Source organism: Felis catus, chromosome A2, assembly GCF_018350175.1.
Source record: "Felis catus isolate Fca126 chromosome A2, F.catus_Fca126_mat1.0, whole genome shotgun sequence".
Lineage (NCBI taxonomy): Eukaryota > Metazoa > Chordata > Mammalia > Carnivora > Felidae > Felis > Felis catus.
In genome coordinates this window covers 105,412,090-105,431,925 of record NC_058369.1, presented here as the reverse complement: position 1 = coordinate 105,431,925, position 19,836 = coordinate 105,412,090, and the positions used below count along the sequence as shown (strand labels likewise).

At 36.9% G+C, this 19,836-nt stretch overlaps 1 protein-coding gene across 6 annotated transcripts in view; it reads right to left on the bottom strand.

Annotated features, from left to right (window-relative positions):
• The window catches only part of TMEM106B (transmembrane protein 106B), a 29,859-nt gene extending 12,356 nt beyond the window's left edge, over window positions 1–17,503 (bottom strand). The window contains exons 1-8 of one of the 6 annotated variants that reach the window (XM_045052426.1): window positions 17,365–17,500; window positions 15,830–15,931; window positions 14,794–14,887; window positions 14,134–14,355; window positions 10,814–10,877; window positions 4,121–4,280; window positions 893–1,033; window positions 593–642 (exon numbers count right to left, since the gene is read on the bottom strand). In XM_045052426.1, coding sequence (XP_044908361.1) covers window positions 593–642; window positions 893–1,033; window positions 4,121–4,280; window positions 10,814–10,877; window positions 14,134–14,353 — 635 coding nt within the window. In that variant the 5' untranslated portion in view covers window positions 14,354–14,355; window positions 14,794–14,887; window positions 15,830–15,931; window positions 17,365–17,500. Of the gene's footprint in view, window positions 1–592; window positions 643–892; window positions 1,034–4,120; window positions 4,281–10,813; window positions 10,878–14,133; window positions 14,356–14,793; window positions 15,332–15,829; window positions 15,940–17,273 lie in introns of those variants that run through there. The other 5 variants (XM_045052424.1, XM_003982805.6, XM_006929217.5 and 2 more) reach the window with 5 other exon arrangements.
• Window positions 17,504–19,836: the final 2,333 nt, after the last annotated feature.

Genomic DNA, 19,836 nt, shown 5'->3' with positions numbered 1-19,836 from the left:
ATGCTAAATGAAGTAAGTCAGAGAAAGACAAACATGATTTCACTCATATGTGGATTATAAGAAACAGATGAAGATAGGGGAAGGGAAGGAAAAATAAGATAACAGAGAAGGAAGCAAACCATAACAGACTCTTAAATAAAGAAAACAAACTGAGGGTTGCTGGAGGGGAGGTCAGTGGGAGGGATGGGCTAAACAGGTGATAGGCATTAACGAAGGCACCTGTTGGAATAAGCAGTGGGTGTTATAAGTAAGTGGTCAATCGCTGGATTCTACCCCTGAAACCAATATTACACTATATGTTAACTTGAGTTTAAATAAAAATAAATAATTTTTAAAAAGGTGACAAGGTGTATTTGACCTTAATTATGAAAAATAAGAAAAAAATGAATATTAAGGGTACAGGCACATACTACACATAAATATTATGCATGTTGATGAGAGAGAAGACAATAGAGATGATCAGAGGCCAGAAGTATTCCAAATGTGATTTCCTGACTGCTAAGATTGTGGGAAATTAAAAAGATATCTATACACTCTATTCTTGATATTTTATAATTTAATGAGAGAACATTATTCAAATATCAAAACTTACTACATATAACTCATTTCTTCTGCTATGATAGTAGGTACCGTATAATCGATCTGAAAGACAAAAAGTGAAAATAAGCCAACTAGAAAGAGGAGCAAAGCATCAAAGATTTCAGACATGTTTCACAATTTCAAAGAGTTAGAAATCTCTCCTTTTGCATGGCTGAGTCTAAGACTTTCTCTTATACGTGCAAAGAACACATGTCAAGTTTGTGAGGAAATCCTCCCCCTCCCTCAGATTAATATGATATAGAAAGTCAAAAGTCATTGAACTCCTCCAAAGTATTTTATGATGGAAACTTACTTGTTTCATATCCAGTGGGCCAATATTGGTTATGTTGTTTAAGCGAGCCTTTCCAATAACAGTTTTTGAAAACTGAACTTGTGCAGTGATATTTTCAACTTCAACAGAATAATAGTTATTGTTTGTTATATTTAGTGTGTTCTGTAAAAGAAAAGGCAAAAAATGTATAAGCATAACAAATATGTATCCAAAATCAATTAAAAAAAATGACTTCAGAGGTGCCTGGGTGGCTTAGTCCATTAAGCATCCAACTTCAGCTCAGGTCACCATCTCAGTTTGTGGGTTTGGGCCCCACATCAGGCTCTGTGAGGACAGCTCAAAGGCTGGGGCTTGCTTCGGATTCTGTGTCTCCCTCTCTCTCTGCCCCTCCCCCACTCATGCTCTGTGTCTCTCTCTCAAAAATAAACATAAAAAAAAATGACTTCAGCTGTGGCCACACTTCAGTTATTAGGAGGAAGAAAACTATTGCCAAAAATATCAAAGGATATTAAATAAGCTAATTATTTGGTTTTATGATGAATACTATGTACCTAATATGCTGACAATAAGCACACAATTAAAAATTAACAGGTCTACGGGGCGCCTGGGTGGCTCAGTCAGTTAAGCATCTGACTTTGGCTTAGGTCATGATCTCACAGTTCCTAAGTTCAAGCCCCGCATCAAGCTCTGTACGGACAGCTTGAAGCCTGGAGCCTGCTTCAGATTCTGTGTCTCCCTCTCTCTCTCCTTCTCCCCTGCTTGTGCTCTCTCTCTCAAAAATAAATAAATGTGAAAAAAAATTTTAAAAATAAACAACAGGCCCAGAAAATGTACATTACAGGAATATAGAAAATGAATGTTAGAAAATGTATTTATGGCCTTAGAAAAATTCTATAAAACTAATTTTTAAATTTCATCTGAATTTCTACTAAATGTTAATATATAAATATCTTCACAGACTACATTAGTAATGTATTTCCTATTCTATCAGGTACAAAAATGACCATTTAAAATGTTAAACAGTACTTCATATAAACTTTTTTGTCTAAAAGAAATTGGTATTTTAACTTATACATGAGTAGAGATTTCTACTGGGTCACTTTGGAGAAGAAATGGGATAGATTCAAGTCTATTTGTTGGAAAGAAATTGAGCTACATCATTTCTGTACTTAACAGCAGGAGCAATTTCCACAATTCTAATTCACAGTTATGTCAAATTATTTTAGAAAATGAGCAGTGGGGAAAAAAAATGTTAAATCAAGAAATAACAGATAACAAAACATCTAAAAGTCATCACAAATGAAAATTAATAGTAACTAAATGATGAATGTTAAATATTCATAAGGCAGATTGTAATGGTTACCATTTATATACAAAGAGCCCTCACAAACTGAAAAGAAAACGACAAAATCTTTAGAGGTAAAAACAAACAAACAAAAAAAGCAAAGCATATGAATAAACAAATCAAAAGAGTACAAATATAATTGGCCAAGAAACACTTAAAAACCCTCAAATTCATTTAGAGTTAGGGATAAGCTAGTAAACTTAATATTCATTAAACTAGCAAAGCTTGTAGAAAGCAACAAATTCTATTCTTGGTAGGGATTTGAGCACAAGGGTCAATTTTTACATTACTGGGAAACGTGAAGGATTGCAGCCATTCTGGTAAGTAATCTAGCAATATCCATTAAAATAAAAATACATATATCCTTTGACCTAGCAATCCTACTTTTGAGCATTTATTCCAAAGAAATAAAAACATCAGGATGTGAATGAGAATAGTGGCAAAAACAAAAAGAAAAGAAAGTGAATGACCATCCACAAAAATGATTAGTATTAAATTATTGCATGGAATATTACGCAGCCCATTAAAAAGAATGTAGTAAGTCTAAGCCAGAAATTCAGGAGAGATTTCTACAAGATATTAACAAGTGAGTAAACCAACATAGGTAAAATATGTACAAAATATTCTTTTGAAAATAAATATTACCTTAAGAAAAGCTGAAAATGTGAGCTTATAAATTAATATAAATATGGAGAAAGATGAAAAGATGCAATAAGGGATAAGTGGAAAGAAGAATCTTAGTAAAAAAGGATTAAGAAAAGAATGTACTAGTGACCAGCAATTACATGATCACATTTATGTATTAATTTAAATCATAGTTATAAATGTAGAGTTTTTTTAATTTCCTAATATAGTAGAAATAATCTTTACCTAAATATACAAACGTTTTTATCTACTTGGCTCTTAATACCCATGTCAACTTAATTTCTAGACACTGCAGGAAAGAGATTGTTAATTTGAGGTCAATGGACCTTCTGATACAGGCCAAAGAATGGGATTCAGAAGAATCTTGGAATCCTCTGTACATGCAAAATAATGTTGGTATAGGTCTTTTTCTGAAGTGCCACAGCTTTCATGAGAATATTAAAAGGATCAATCATATATTGAAGGCTAGAAAGATAACAAAGATAAACATTAAGAAAGACAAAAAAAAAGGACAAAAAGTTTAGTACTAACAGACATATTGTTACTGAGAGCAGTGAGAATCCACTTAATTTGTAAGTCAAGAGAGCACAAGCATAAGCTTTCAAATAATGATTTTTAAAAAAAAAATTTTTTTAATGTTTGTTTATTTTTTGAGAGAGAGAGACAGAGTGTGAGCAGTGGAGAGGCAGAGAGAGCGAGAGATACACACAGAATCGGAAGCAAACTCCCAGCTCTGAGCTGTCAGCACAGACAGCAGTGTTTTCCTGGACAGTAAAACACTATGGATATTTCCCCATATACTAATTTATAAGAGAAATCAAACAGGCACTTGTACCTTATCTTTAGACACAATACAGGAATAGTCTGTTAAAACGGTAAAAATTGTATTTCACCATATATAAGGAAAAGAAAATGTTACCTTTATAACATTTATAGAATCAACCTACTTTTAACACTTCGCAAGAAGCTATTCAAAGGCTGAAAAGTAAACGGACTATAAATATTCTTTTGTCAACAACAGTTTAGTTTATTTACCATTTTAAAGGCAACTTCAAATGCTAAATGATTCTGTATACACAATCACCAGTACTTACTATTTGCCATTTTCGGCACAACCAGAAATGATAGAAAAGATCAACAGCAGATATACAGAAAGCAAACTGACCAGTGTCACATTTAATATTCTCTCAGAGGGACAAAAGTGTACTTAATATAATAAAGGAATGTAATCAAATATTTTAATGTAATTTTGTACTTACCGTGATATTTAAATATACTGTACGCTTTTGAACATCATAACTGACGTATGCTGATTTTACGCCAATGTATTTCACGTCAATAGAGCGAGGGAAAAGGAAAAACACAGCCAATCCAGAAAGGAGCAGACAGACAAACACAGAAGCCATCACATACAGCTTTCTGAAAACAAAAATGAGAGTATGAAAATACATGTGCATCAAAAATTACATAATGAAACATTTAGAGAAGATATTTTCAACTTGAATTTTTCCCCTATTATACCAGCAGGAAAAGATGTATAATTTTACCATTTTTTTATATTATTAAAGTAATTAGTAGTGTTGGGTCTGGTCTATAAAGTGTTAAAATGTTCTCCTTAAAAGATGTATGTACCTTTTTGGAGACTGGGATTTCAGGATTACTGAAGGCAGAATATTAACTACAGTCATTCCTAAACCAGGCTGCACAGTAGAATTAATTAAACTGGAGAACTTTATAAAAACATGGATTTCAAGAGTCCCTTCTCTTCCTTCTGAATTTAGCAGAGCAGAATTTTCACGTGAGTTTTGTACGTGATTCCCAAAGTGACTGCTCATCAGAACCACCTGTGAAGCCCTTAAAAGCATAATGACATAACCACAAGCCTCATGAATCTCACTAAGTCTAAGACTTTTTGAGTCTCCTCATCCCAAAGTATTTATGTACTCAGTTTTTAAAATATTGTTTACATTAATCAACTCTGTTTTGATGATGCTATTAAGCTGTTTCTTGAAAATCAAGAAAGGGGATAATAATATGCAGATATAAGACAAGAAAAAACAAAACAAAACAAAAAACTTTCCATGCCTTTTCTAGTCTTCAAACTCTCCTTGACAGGTATCTCTTCCATCTCCCGCTCTTAATTTCCAATCTCCAGAGCTAAAATTTGCCTCTATCTTCAATTTTATCCTCAAAATAGGGTTTCAAAGTAAAAATTTCCTGGTTTCTCCAATAAACAGCTCTCAGCTCAAAGCCCACAGCACCTTTTATTTTTTTAAAAAAACTAGGTCTTTTATATTACTTAATCTTTTCTTTATGTCCTAGTCATTAAATACTCATTTTATCCTTTCTCCTACTTTCTCTTCCCCACCAATTCCCAAATGCCTTAATAGACGTAATCTTTGCCTGCCCCACAACTGCTATTTCAAATGACTCTTGCACATGTTTTATGTTTCTGAGTATTTTGTCTAAGAAAAGAGAACAAAATGGTTTAAAAAAAAAATAAAACCAAGATTCGCTAAGTCACTACCACTAGGCCCACACTACTGTTTTGAGCAAACAAAGACGTTCCCACTCACTCACTCTAGATTTCCTCGAAACCTGAGTAGGGTGATGATCACTACTAGATTACCTACAGAATAGTTTAGCACACATTTATAGTACCTACTCTACACCAAACCCCTAAAAAAGGTATAAAAAAAGAGTTCAGAAATCATGACTAAAAAAAATCTGAACTTTGTTGAATTTTCTTCTATTTTAGTGTTGTTATTTTTAATTAGTGCTAGGTGAGCCCGCCGTAATCTATTTAGGATTTAGGGCCTATAAATCAGCTCCAGGTGTTAATATATGATCAATGTCCTAAATTACTCTGCACCCCAAGTTTACAGCCACAAATCTGATGGGATAAACATTCCACACAGCATTTCCTACCAAATTGAAAAACTGGCTAGTACACTGATGAAGACTATAGATGTCTATTATAAAATTCACCAGTCATCATTTTTCTTATGGCTCTAGGGACAGTAATGAATCCTAGGAGGTATAGAACTGATAAAGCTATAAAGATCATGTGGCTTATTTGCACTCAAGTTACATTTCTACTTTTGCCATTTCCTACTTGCAACACTTTCGGCAATTTGCTTTTTTTCTCCACTCTAAAATGTGTAGATTGTTTTCAGGATTAAATGATACAGCTAAAATATGCAGACAAAAGCAATAAATAAATATAATTTCCTAACTACCTCATCACAACTCCCCCAACTTAAAGAACCACAGTTGTTCGTAAAATATTATAGTTTTACTAAAAAATGAGTCATTGTTTTTTCATTGCACATCTGAAACTCCTAAAAATTCTTAAGGGCTTCCTACGGTTTTCAGATTTCTTAGCTTACTAATGGTGTGGACCTTGCTATTTTCTCAAGCTTCATCTCTACCACTTTCCAACAGCAGCATTTACTTTAGGCAAAAAACCGGATTCCAGCCTGTTACTCTCATCTATGCACATACTATTCCTTCTGTCGAAACGTTCTACCTCAACTTTTTCTACTTTTCTAAGATTCAGCTAATGCTTCATCTTCTTTGGAGCCTTCCCTAATTCCATAAAATAATTTAGATTCTACCATACTCTGCTCTCATAGTACTCTGGAAATACCTCTAACAGGTAAGACAAAGGTACTGTAATCACAAGCTTACATGTCTATCTCCTCGATAAATTCATTAATTCCCTTATACCAAAGATACTTTTGAACAATTTGTATCCCAGGCCTTAGAACAGTGACTGATTTCACAGGTACTCAATAGGTGTCTAGGTTGCCATCCAATAGTATTTTTCTCTTCATATTTCATTCTGAATACTTACTATTGCTATGTATTTAAATTCACTCCTTTTTCCTGAAGTGTCTAATTTGTTGTTAACTCTTCCCATGTAGTTTTCATCTTATTCAGATATTGTAGTTTTCATTTCTAAACATTCTATTTGGATCTTTTTAAAATATCTTCCATGTCTATTCTTAAGCCCCATCTCTTGAAACTACAGAATATAGTTAAAATAAGTATTTCACTGTCCTTGTCAAATGCTTTCTTCTATGCCATTTATTGGTCTGTTTCTATAAATGGTCTTTCTCATTATGGGCTCTATTTTTCATCTTCTTTTCACGCTTGGTAATTTTTAATTGGATGACAGACTCATATATTTTACCATGTTGAATGCAGGATAGTTTGGAATTCCTACATACATTCTTGAGCTCTGTATTGGGATATAGTTGAGTTTCTTGAAAAGAATTTAAACCTTTTGACGTCTGCTTTTAGGTCTTGTTAAGCATGAGTACTGCAGCTTTTAATCTAGGGCTAATTCTTTCTGTTACTGTGGAAATAACCTTCTGAGTACTCCACCCAATTCCCTCTGAAGGGAGGAATTTTCCACACTGATTGGTGGAAACTATCCCTGGTCCTATATAAGCATTAGGGACTGCTCCCTCTGTGTTGTTTTGTATGGTTCTTCCTTCAGCCTCAGGGGCTTTCTTCACACATATACACTGATCAGTACTCAGCTAGACACTCACAGAGTACCCAGTGGTAACTCTCTATCCTCTGGTACTTTGTCCTACTAACTGTGGTCTTGGCCTCCGAGATTCCCAGGACCATCTATCTCCTCAGTTTAGGGGTACTGCTAAGCTCTGCCTGCACTCTTTCCATTGTACTGTGATCTGATATCTTTTCCTAGACAGTAAAGTAGTACAATCATAGGGTTTACGTCATTAGCTTTCCCTTTCTCAGATATCACTGGCCTGTACTGGCTGATGTCCACTGTCTAAAAATATTGTTTCATTTATCTGTCCAGTTTTTTAGTTGTTTCAGACATAAGAATAAACCTAGTCCCTATGATTCCATCTTTGGTTGGAAATGAAAAAAACAAATTTATTTGATTTTGTACTTGTATCGCTTTGTTTTTAGGCTAAGAATCTTATTCCCTAATGACATTAGTACATAATTACTTATCTGCTTTATATAAAGAAGTTTCAAAATTACACTAACATTACTCCTAACAATGCAGCTACTGAGTACAGTTTAAGCTTTTGTTGGTAGTTATCTTTGTCATTTAGAACACATCTTCCTAGACACTGACAGTCAAAGTGCAATGTTTTCAAGTCAAAGTGATTCTTTCATCTGCAGTCATGCCAACAACCGGATATACAGTTAGAATCATTTGTTTCAGTTTGTTTCAATTTTTAGCATTTTTTAAATTTTAGTTCCAATTTCCAAACTTTTAAATTCTATTTAAAAAAAAATGTACATGGTTGTAAAGTTCAAACAATATAAATACATACACTTACACACAGAGATCTCACGTGCTTACCTGTTCCCTCTTCCAAGTTCCCTCCCAAATTCTGAGAGTAATCAATTGTATTAGTCTTAGGTTTATCATTCCATTGTTTCTCTCTCCTTCTCTGTATGCATGTGTGTGTTTTCAGATAAAACCGTACTCTAGATATGAACTGTAGTGAAATACAGAGTTCTTCCTTTTCCATGTTATCATTGTATAGATGTAGCGTGACTTATTCTACCCGAATCCTATTATTGGACATTTATATTACTTCTAGTCCTTTGCTATTATAAAACACTGGCACGGTGGATAAAAACCATACTTTATTTGACAATTATCCTCAGGAAAACATTTTCAAAGTAGAATTCCTGAGCGAAAGGTAAATGTGTTATGTAATTTTGCTAGATAACATCAAATTCCCTTTCACCAAGGTATGGATGTGCTCATTTCACACAGTGTTGCCAACAAAATACACTGTCAAAATTTGGAGCCTGGCTGATCTGATAGATAAAAAATGGTATTTCAATGTTTTAATCTGTATTTCTCTTATGATCAAGACTGAACACCTTTTCACATGTTTAAAGGACATCTGCATTTCTTTCTTGTGGATGAGCTGTTCATATCTTACTTTTTGTTTGGTGGTGGCCTTTTCCTCTCAAATTGTGAAACTCCTTATAGTGTAAGGATATTGGCCATATGTTTGTGGTAACGTGCAGACATCGCTTCCCAGTTTGCCATTTATATTCTGGCTTCAACTAAGGTTTTGTTTTCAACCTGTAAAAGTTAACCTATACTTTGTCAAATTAATTAATCTTTTCTTTCCTCACTGGATTTTGAATCATACTTAGAGAGGTTTTTTTTCATCCTAAGATTATACAGGAATTAAGCCTAATTTCTTGAATATGCATAACCATCTACATAATTTATAATAAAGGGTCACACTGACTTTTTAAAATTTTTGGTTCATCTTCTTTCCAATGATACATATTTAAATATGCTGCTCTACTGATTACTTGTTTGGAGCACTGTAGTCAAGAAGCATGCCAATCTGATTTTCTGTCCCTTATAAATTGATCCTTTTGCCTGGGATTTTTCAAAGGGTTTTTCTGTTTTGTTTTGTTTTTTTACCATCAAAGTCCAGTACTTTCACTAGGATGGGTAGCACACAATTTAAAATCATGGCGTGTCTTTTCAGTATGTAGGTTCATGTCTTGTTTTACCTCAGGGAAGTGTTCTCGAATTGAGTATTTAGTATTTGTTCAGTTTGATTCCTTTGGTTTTTCTATAGGGGCTTCAATTACATGTTTGTTCAATCTTCTTTCCTTGTGTTCTATACCATTTTACCTTAAATACTTTTCATTAATGTGTCTGTGTTTTCATTTACTCCTTTGTACGCTCTATATCCTTTGCCACACTTTCCATGGTATCTGTTTGCACTATGTTCTTTCAGTCTTGTCTTCATATCTGAAATTATTTTTTTCTAATTCTTTCAGGGGTTCATAGTCTTATTTCATGTCCTCATATTGTTCAGTCACCTCATTTCTGAGCTTTTCAATTTCTGCCTCATGCTGTTCTGTCATAGCTTCTATAGGTTTCTTAAGTTAGTTTTCATCTGTTTTTCTGATATGTTTCCATGATCTGTTAACATTTTATTTCAGTTCACTTTCTTCTTCTTTCTTTTTAACTGACTTTGTGTGACACTTCACTGCAACGTTTTTTGTTGCTCGTGTTTAAATGAGATGTTTTTGTACATTTCACAGAAGCTTTCCATTTCCGTGAGGATGGGCCAGGGTGGCTTTCCTAAACTCCATCCTCTGTTGTAATAAAGTTGTTTGTTTTTTTTAAGATGGCCTGTATGTATGTCCACTTCTATGGTTCTGAGATTCTCTCTCTAGTTTTTGAAACTTTCCTCCTTTTCCCCTATTCTTTCCCTGTACAAAATGGATCTAATCCCCAATAGGCTTTTCCTTAGGATATGTCTGTCCTTTTAGAAGAGTTTTTGGTGAGTTTTCCTAAGGTCTTTGAGGGCTCAAGGTGGTCTAGTTCCTTCTGATCTTCTCAAATCCCCTTAGTGAATCTCTGTGGCCTCTGTGTACCTGTTCTGCCCTCTCTCCAAGGTACAGGAAGTGGAGGCCTCCCAGGTTATTTTTTTGACAGGTTACTCCCATAAGCATTTGCTGGAAGTGGGATCCTCTTCTTTTTGGGTACTATGTATCAGAGCATTTGCTTGGTATATCAGGGCTCTTAGGACCTTCTGCAATTCTTTTTGTTTCTCTTCACAAATTCCCCACAGCTGCTAACACTTTCTGATCCTTGCTCTGTCTTCATTCTAGGGTGAGTAGGAGAACCTTAACACTCATTTTTGATGAAAATGTTTGTGTTTCCTACTGCTATTCTAGGTTTGTCTGTTTTAGTAAATAGATTTTTGAGAAAATTCAGATGCTATGCTGCTTTGAAGACCTTACCCCAACCAGGAATCCTTTTTTTTTTTTTTTAAATAATACAAAGCATCTGATGGCATAATTTAACAACCTGATGACATTTTTCATTTTAATAGTGTTAAACTAGAGTAATTACACATAATTCAAAAAGCAAAGAATACAAAAAAATTTGCTATTTTCTTATCACTTACGTCCTTCTTGGCCTTAATCTCTGATCGCTATATGGAATCAATGCCACAAGCTGGTTTTCTTGCCCTAAAAGTAAAAGTACATTTAGAAATTTATTAACACTATTAATTAAAATATAGATTTCTATCTAAGTGTGGTTTAGAAAGATCAGACTACAACCCAGCTCTCATCTCATTACTTTAGTAAACTGCTCTCAAATCTTCAAAAATTATCAAGTAGACATTGAGTTCTAAAAGAGGTAATTTATCTTTCAGAGCTTGATGTCTAGACAAAATAATACAAAGAATGAGGAAGAGTAATCTTTTTACTGAAAAAAATCTAAAAAGTCCCAGCTTTCAGAAGATCTGAATTCACCAAGACTTCCTTCAACTGTGTATTTTCCACTTAGATTCTGATTTGGGTATCTGGATAAGGGCAGAAGAAATAGCGCTACCTTGCTGTCCTGAAATCACTATAACTACAGAGGTTCCTACACTATATTCTTGAAAATCAAAAGTGACACACAGAAAGTCTCATGCTTCAAGAGCTTATACAAAATGAGCCTTCCACAACTCATTTAGGCCACACATTGTCGGCATTATGTGACTCCAAAATCCATCCTTTATTTCCTGGGTTGGGCTATATCCAGATTTAACAGATAAGTAGATCTTTAATACACCAATTTTTCCAATCTCATCAGAACTAGGCTCTTTGTAATAACTCTTAAAGCACTAGAGTCACATTCTCTCTTTTTTTTTTTTTTAATGATTATTTATTTTTGAGAGACAGAAAATGACAGAGTGTGAGCACGGGAGGGGCAGAGAGAGAGGGAGACACAGAATCCGAAGCAGGCTCCAGGCTCTGAGCTGTCAGCACAGAGCCCGAAGCAGGACTTGAACTCAGGAGCCATGAGATCACGACCTGAGCCGAAGTTGGACACTTAACTAGCTGAGCCACCCAGGAGCCCCATAGTCAAATTCTCTTTTAAAGCTTCCTGCAATGCTTCCATTATTCCTCCCTGCCCCTTCCACAACTCTCTCCTCATTTACACTACCTCCCCACACCACATTTAAATATATATTACATACACATGTCTTTTTCTGTGTGTACACATATCCTGTCTTGTTTGGTGGTGTTCATTTGGCTAAACTACAATCCTGCTTAAAAGTAACCTTTTAGCTCCTACGGTGATATCCATACAGCTAAATATTAACAGAGAAAAACATACAACTATGCTCACTGGCTTCATTTAGATCACTAATCTCAAGTGGCCTTTAATGTCAGTCATCATACATTACCCAGGTCACACTCTTAATCTGACTCTCCAAAACCACAATTTCAGACTTCAACTTTGTCTTCAAATCTCTAATAGCTCCTTCCCTATCCTCACTCTTAGCTCATCATGTGACAAAACAGAACTACCACAAGCTCCCACCACCACGTCTATGCACCTACCTGTCTCTGTGTCCATACACTCTACATTCTCTCCTGTTACAAAGAGTAAACTACAGGTGCTCCTCTGTAAGAGCAGCCCCCTGCTCTTGTGTGCTACATCTAATAATTCTCCCATCTCCTGCGCTATCACCTTTTTTCCTCTATGTATCATTCTCATCAGCATACAAATTATTCACTCCATCTTTTAAAAACTCCCTTTCCTGACTCAGAAACCCCCTCCAGCTACCGTCTCTATTCTTTGCTTATATATATAGTAAAACTCCTCAAAAATACTACTTTCTTACTACATAACTTCACTCCTCCTATGCACTATTGATCCCACGCTATACGTGCTATATGCAACCTGCCACAGCTGCCCTTTTAAAGGTATCCAGTGGTCTCTATCCACATCACCAAATCCAATGGTCAGTTCTCACTCCTTACATTACCCGATCTATCAGTAGCATCTAAAGTTGTACACTCTCTCCTCCTTGGTACACTTTCCACATTTATTTCCAGGACACCACAGATACAACGGAATTTCCTCCTTCTACTCTAGCTGCTTTTTCATTGTCTTTGCTAAATCTTCCTCCTGTCACTGAGTTTGAAATGTTGAAATGTCCCAAGGTTCAGCATTAGGGTCTCTTTTTTTTTCCATTCACACTGATAAGCTTGGTGCTGTCATCCAACTCAGCTTTAAGTACCACCTGTATTATGATGACTCAAGCCAAGGCCTTGCATTTGAATTCCAGACAATTACAACTAAGTCCCTACTAAATAGGTCCACTTAGATGTCAAATATGCATCTCCACACTTACGTCTCTAAAACAGAACTCCTGATCTCTCCCTGGATATACACACTCAAACCTTCTTTTCTCCATTTTAATTAACGGCTACTCCATTCTTCCAGCTATTCAGACAAAAATAGCTTCAGAGTCATCCTTGACTTTCTACTATCCACAATCCACTTCCAGGCTGCCAAAAAAGCCAAGTGGTTATACCTCAAAATCATAACCCGATTGCCAGAATGGTCCTTTTTTTTTTTTTTTTTCTGTCTTAGCCTAAGGCACTAATCCCTTCACCTACAAAAATCCTTTTATTCTGTATCAGGTACTTATCCCTGCAATGATAAAGCCATCACATTGAAAGGCCAACTCATATATAAACTTCCCCAACCTAATGCATTGCTTAGAAACTCTGGTATACCTTATGTAGACACTGCCCTTCCCTCATGGTTTCTCCAGGGTTACCTATCAACTTCAACCAGGCAGAAAATGAGGATGGCACAAAGTATTTTCATGATTTCTACTGTCGCCACTTCTACTAAAGTTTGTGTAGGCTACAAACAACACATGAAGATTACTCCCTTCTGAATTTCCCTATGATATGCCACAAACTGATCCCCCCCACCCCCCCGTATGACCCATCTTCATTTACCAACCCTTTTCATGTAGTTCCTCTTAAAAATAACTAATTAGGGCATGACTGGCTTGCTTTTATTCTTTACATCGTGAACTAAAAATATTAGGTCACCAAATTACTTAAATTGTTCCTAGTGCTCAACGTGATTATGACCAAATAGGACTAAAAATTTTCAGTCAAAAGACACTGCATATCTAGTATCACAAGGGGGAAAGAAAACAATACTAGACGTAGAGGGGTGGTTTTCATTACTGCTTTGTAAACCTGAATGTGTTTATGGGTTTTTTTTAAATGTTTGTGTTTGTCTCTTTGTGTCCGTTTAACTGAAGATAACTGATACACAGTTTTAACTTTAATCCTACAAGTTTTTAAAACACAAAGGGCTGTGCTTTGATCTATGGGTTTGCTATCATTACAAATTCATTACAAATCCAGTGCAAATGCCTGGAATAACTCTTTAAAGGAAAAATAACACAGTAACACATACCCCTAGGAATTCTTCCTGTTCCTTGACAAGTGGGACAAGTGACACTATCTCTTCCTGTAAATTCCACATACGGAAACTGAGAGACATCTCCACCTCTTCCATCTTCATTATGGACTTCATTATTAACCAGTCCATTCCTCATATTTTCAGTTGATGTGACTCCATCATAAGCATCTTCTTTATTTGAATGCAAAGGCAAATGAGAAAAAGACTTTCCCATGTCTAAAGAAAAAGAAATATCTTACGATAAAATCAGGGTAAAAGTACGTACACTCAAGAACATTATGGGATTTTTATACCAATATAATTAACATAGAGCAAACTTCAAGGGAATATTCAAATTACTTTTTGGATTAGCATTATATTTAATCAGGGTAACAGTTGAAACAAGGGAGCCAAGAGTCCAAAGTGTTTTTTTCTAACAAATTATTATAAAATGGTATCATATCAGACTCATGATGAGAATGGGCTCTCAAACATTAAAACTGCACATAAGTTTGCACTTTTTAGGGTTCTCTGAAAAGCGGTCTTCACTAGAATACAACAAAAACATATTGTACCTTTAAACCAATTAGCACTAAAGGCTAAAGTTGCTTTAGGCAGATTATGACTGTTATTATATTGGATCACCAGGTAAGTTTGAAAGAAGACTTTAACTACCTCTTGTTCCTCCTCAGTTTGTACTTTCTAGGTGCTTAAATTCTTCTTTCCAGCTTATCTCTTCTCAGGCAAAAGACCCTGAGGGCCAAGCATCCTGTGATGGTAAGCAAAACACGCCCTTCAAGCAATAAGGGCTTTCCAGACCCCAAGACAATTATCGATCTGAACTTACTGGCTACCTGCACGTACCCATCCACCTTTGTCCCACATTTTCCTTATATAAACTCAGAAGTATTTTTAGCACTTTGGAGACAATCTTTGTGACTTTAGTCACGGTCTTCCCATGCTGGCCTCACTGAAGTAAATTCTTCTCTTGTTTCGCTACCACTTGTCTCTCTGCCTTTGGATATTGTTAGTGGTGAGTGGTCGAACCTCGTCAATTTGGGACCCTCGGAACCAGGTGCTCTTGTACCCCTAAACCGTGGTTCCAAGTCAAAAGTAGTACTTTTCTGGGCGCCTGGATGGCTCAGTCGGTTAAGCATCTGACTTCGGCTCAGGTCAAGATCTCATGGTCTTTGAGTTCGAGCCCCAAGTCGGGCTCTGTGCTGTCAGTTCAGAGCCTGCATGGAATTCTGTGTCTCCTTCGCTCTCTGCCCCTCCCCCACTCACGCTCTGTCTCTCAAATAATGAATAAATGTTTAAAAAAAATTTTTTTTAATTTTTTAAAAAGTAGAAGTAGTACTTTTCAGCCTTTTAAAATCCATGCGCTTTGTGATAAATAAGATCCACAATCCTTCTCATTCTCATATTTCTAGCTTGAAACTTTTAAAGTTTCAACAAAAACAACTCAAAACCAAATCCCGCAGATTTGTCTTTCATTCAACAGCTGACAGAGTTGAAATTTCAAAATTACGTTGAAACTAATATCCCAAGATATTTAACAGAATTCACCAATACAAAGCAACATTTAGAACAATTAATTTCAAAACTTTAGGGTGACATTATAAAAAATAACATGGGTAAAATTTAAATTTACATTTAACATAAATTTAAAACCAAGTAAGAATAAGTGGTAGTACCTACATATATACCATACCTATATAAAATCACCTCCGCAGGTACGTAATGCAAGAGTACTGTAGTTGAGTCATACAATTTTCAGGATGAAATGAACTTAAAAGTCATATAATCCAATCTGCTGATATTCTCAGGGAAAATTAATAAAAAGGGAAAGCAGAATTACAAATAACGCTTCTTCTCTTTCCAAATTTGACCATTTATCTTTTATCAGTTCCTAAAAATGTATTATTATAGACATTCATACAAAGAGATAAGCATGTCTTTTAGAAATTCTTATTGATTTGAGTAAGGAAAACTGACACTCAGTAATTCAACTTATAGTATAATATGGAGAAAAGTTTACTTTTTAATACTGGCATGCCACCCACATCCTGGGATCATTCAAACATAGTATATACAGCAGGATAAAAAATATTCACAACCAGATCAATTTAAAATTGTAGAAAGATGAAGCTGCTTATTTTCACTATTTTACTATTTTAAAAAATCTATGTACACATTATCCATGTAAGCTGAAAAACATAAATGATCTATAACGTCCACAAATGCATCATCTTCTCTTGGCTTGTCTCGGTGACATTAAACCCAGGCCAAACCAATTTGCCAGTCACAGGTGGTTCAGGGGTGAATTAACATCACTATCTCCACACATTGACCTTGGGACCTGTCTGGAATATCAGTTGAGCAGGGATCAGGGGCCTCAGCAGTGTGGCCACCGAGCCATCCTTTCTGGGATCTTAGCACAACAGGAGTGTTAAGATGTATCCCAAAGAATCCTTTGGGGGAAGGGGGGTGGGCGGACAGGGAGGCACAGAGGGCAAGATCAAGTGGCTCTCAGTCTGGACCTGTTTTCTTTCTGTATCTAACAGTTGTCTTGATGAGTCTGCCTCGGACAAGTGTTTATTTCAGCAACGCTGACAAGCACCAGACTTAGGCACTAGGTATCCCCGCCCTCCCTACTGGATATTCCTCACATCAAACAGTATTTAGCCACTTTTATTCCTAAAAACCCACTGGTTTATGAACAGGTGCTACAACCCCCTTTCTTTTCCCTATATGCAATGTTTTCATCGCAATCTCTTACTGAAAACCCAACATGGATCTAAGACTTAGCAGAGAGAGGGGGGAAAAAGTACAGCATTCCATCCAATCTAAATGGGTCGTTTTCTTCTATGATAACGAAAGCCGGCACCTTTTGTAAGCTGCATAAACAAAACACAGCACACAGCCTACTCTGGAAAGGTTAAAGATAAGATCAAGGCAACCGTGCAAAAAAAAAAACTAAACTAAAGAGCAAAAGCAGGGGGCACCTGGCCGCACAAGGTGTGGGAACCTGGAATCAACCCTAGGCAGGAGACTGGGTCCGGATAGATGGTGACAAAACACCGCCATTATCCAACCCTGAGCGCCCCCTGGGTCGCGGGGCTGGGCTGGCTCCCCTGCGGCCTCCCCTGTTCTACCTCTTTCCTCCCGCTTGACTCTTCCCAGGACGCCTCCGCTGGGCTCTACTCCGAAAAAGGGGCCGAGGGCCTGCGCGTTCAGATTACTCACCGGCACGCAGAGCGCTGCGCAGTCCCGAGCTGCTCCGGCGCGCACTGGCCAGGGAATAGGGTCACGGGGTCTGCAGTCCGGATCGCTGGGGCTGGGACAACAGGCCTACAAGCGGCGGCCGCGGATTCGGAGCGGGGGAGGGGCAGCAGACCGACGGCTTTGGCTGAGGCCTGGCGCTGCTGCAACCTGCGTCCGCGCCTGCGCAGACCTCTCTCCTAGGAGGTGTGTGACCCAGCGGTGCGCACGACGCATGCGTCTTTCCTCCGCCCTGCTAAAGTCCGGAAGGGCCACTGCTATGATTGTGCACCCTCCAGGTTATGTTACCTTGGTCTCTCTCAAGTCTTGAAGGTAAAAATTGGCCGCTCTCGCCCTGGAAAATTTAAAAATAATAGTACTTCCTTTTTCTTTCTTTCTTTTTTTTCCTGTCAGGCCTTTTCCTTTTGCAAAGGGGGAAAAAAAAACATACACTATCTACATCAAACCCTCAGCTAAGAAGCTTTCTATCCACGCCTTGCGAGTCGTCCGTGATTGACACTCGGCAACGCTGGGAGTAGGATAAACTGGTTGGTAGACACGCGTCTGACAGCCGAAAAGTCACATCATTTAAAATTTAGAAACTAACCCAGTAGAAGGAAACCAAGCTTGGCAGGAGCCCTAGTTTTGTTTGTTTTGGTTTTGCTTGTGTTTTGCACATGGTTCACCGCCCTTCACTCCCCCTCCTGCCCCCTCCCCCTTAAGTACGTGGTTACAGCAGGGTAAGATCCCAGCCCAAGTCCCTGTGCTTCAACTTATCGCTGTGGCTTGGGGCTACTGTCCCCAACGCCTCAAAGGCTAGGTTATCTCCTTTGGAAGATGAGAATAACAATACAATTGCAGACTAGACTCGCTGCCTTCAGAGAATTTAACGTCTAATGAATGTTACCTATTGTTACAATCACGGTCACAGCATACATAGTAACCAAGAAAGGAAGTGACAGTGTTTTATTTCTCTTCTGACGGGATCAGTGTGTTTAACTGGTGGAACACTAAGATGTAAAAATAAGAAATATAAGTCAAAATAATATGCAATTTAAGATTTAAAGTTATTACATACACATGTGAGCCAATAAGCCTTCTCAGCCAATGTTGGGGAAAATGTAGTTTCATAACTTTCTGACAGGCATTTTAGCAATACATATCAAGAGAATTAAACATTTGGGGACACCTGGCTGGCTCAGTCGGAGGAGCCTGTTGACTCTTTAGCTCCAGGTGGTGAGGTGGTGAGTTCCAGCACCTTGCTGGGTGTAGGGATTACTAAAAAAAAAAAAAAGTTTTTTAAAAAGAGTATTAAAACTTTTAATTTTCACATTCTTTCGCCCAGCAAGCCCACCCTTTGGAATTTTTCCTAAAGCTAATGAGAACTCTCAAAAGATTTCTGTACAAACTGTGTTCATTTAACTTAAATGCCCAATAATGGGGCATTGATTAAATCATTCAGCCTCTCTTGTTTAGCCAAATCTTTCTCAAAGGTGGAGGAAGGGGGAGGGGCTGGCATCTTCCACTAACATCGTTTGACTTTTCAAAGTAAGTAGCTTGACTACACAAATCAGAATCTTGGAGACCCCCTCTTCTAGTGGCAAACAGAGATACACAACAGTATTTTGTATACATTTTCAAAGGGTTCACAGATTTTCATAAAGTCCGTCCATTAAGACCACTGGAAAAACCCTGGTTGTAAAATGACAAAGTATTAATGTGGCAAGAACATGGGTTATAAAACCCATTTAGATAAAAATGGTTGTATGTAGACCTAAATCAGTACAATAACGGTGTTACATTTTCTCGTTCGCAAAAGTTGTTTTAGGAAATTATAATTATGAATTAGAGACAGAGGATTCAATCATGGTATATTAATACTAGGTGACCCACATTTCAGAAAACTCTGAACAGATTCATCCTCTTTTCACAACTTTTTAAAAAATTTCCTCAATTAAAAAAGTATCATCATTATTTAAATTGGGTTTAACATTTAATGGAATGAGTTTTAATTTTTATTTATGAAATGGGACACCCATGATTCTGGCTACAGGGGTTCTTCAGAGTTCTTTAGTGGCACCTAAGGTGATGAATTGTGGAAAGATGTCCAAATAGATTCAGTGTTTTATGGGTCTTCGTTTTAAAGAATTTTTTTTTTCAACGTTTATTTTATTTTTGGGACAGAGAGAGACAGAGCATGAATGGGAGAGGGGCAGAGAGAGAGGGAGACACAGAATGGGAAACAGGCTCCAGGCTCTGAGCCATCAGCCCAGAGCCCGACGCGGGGCTCGAACTCACAGACCGCGAGATCGTGACCTGGCTGAAGTCGGACGCTTAACCGACTGCGCCACCCAAGCGCCCCCGTTTTAAAAAATACAAATGCCTTAACCATATAAGTAATCCTTTAATATAATGCAATAAATTTGAGGTAAGAATGAATAAAAAAAATCAAATTAA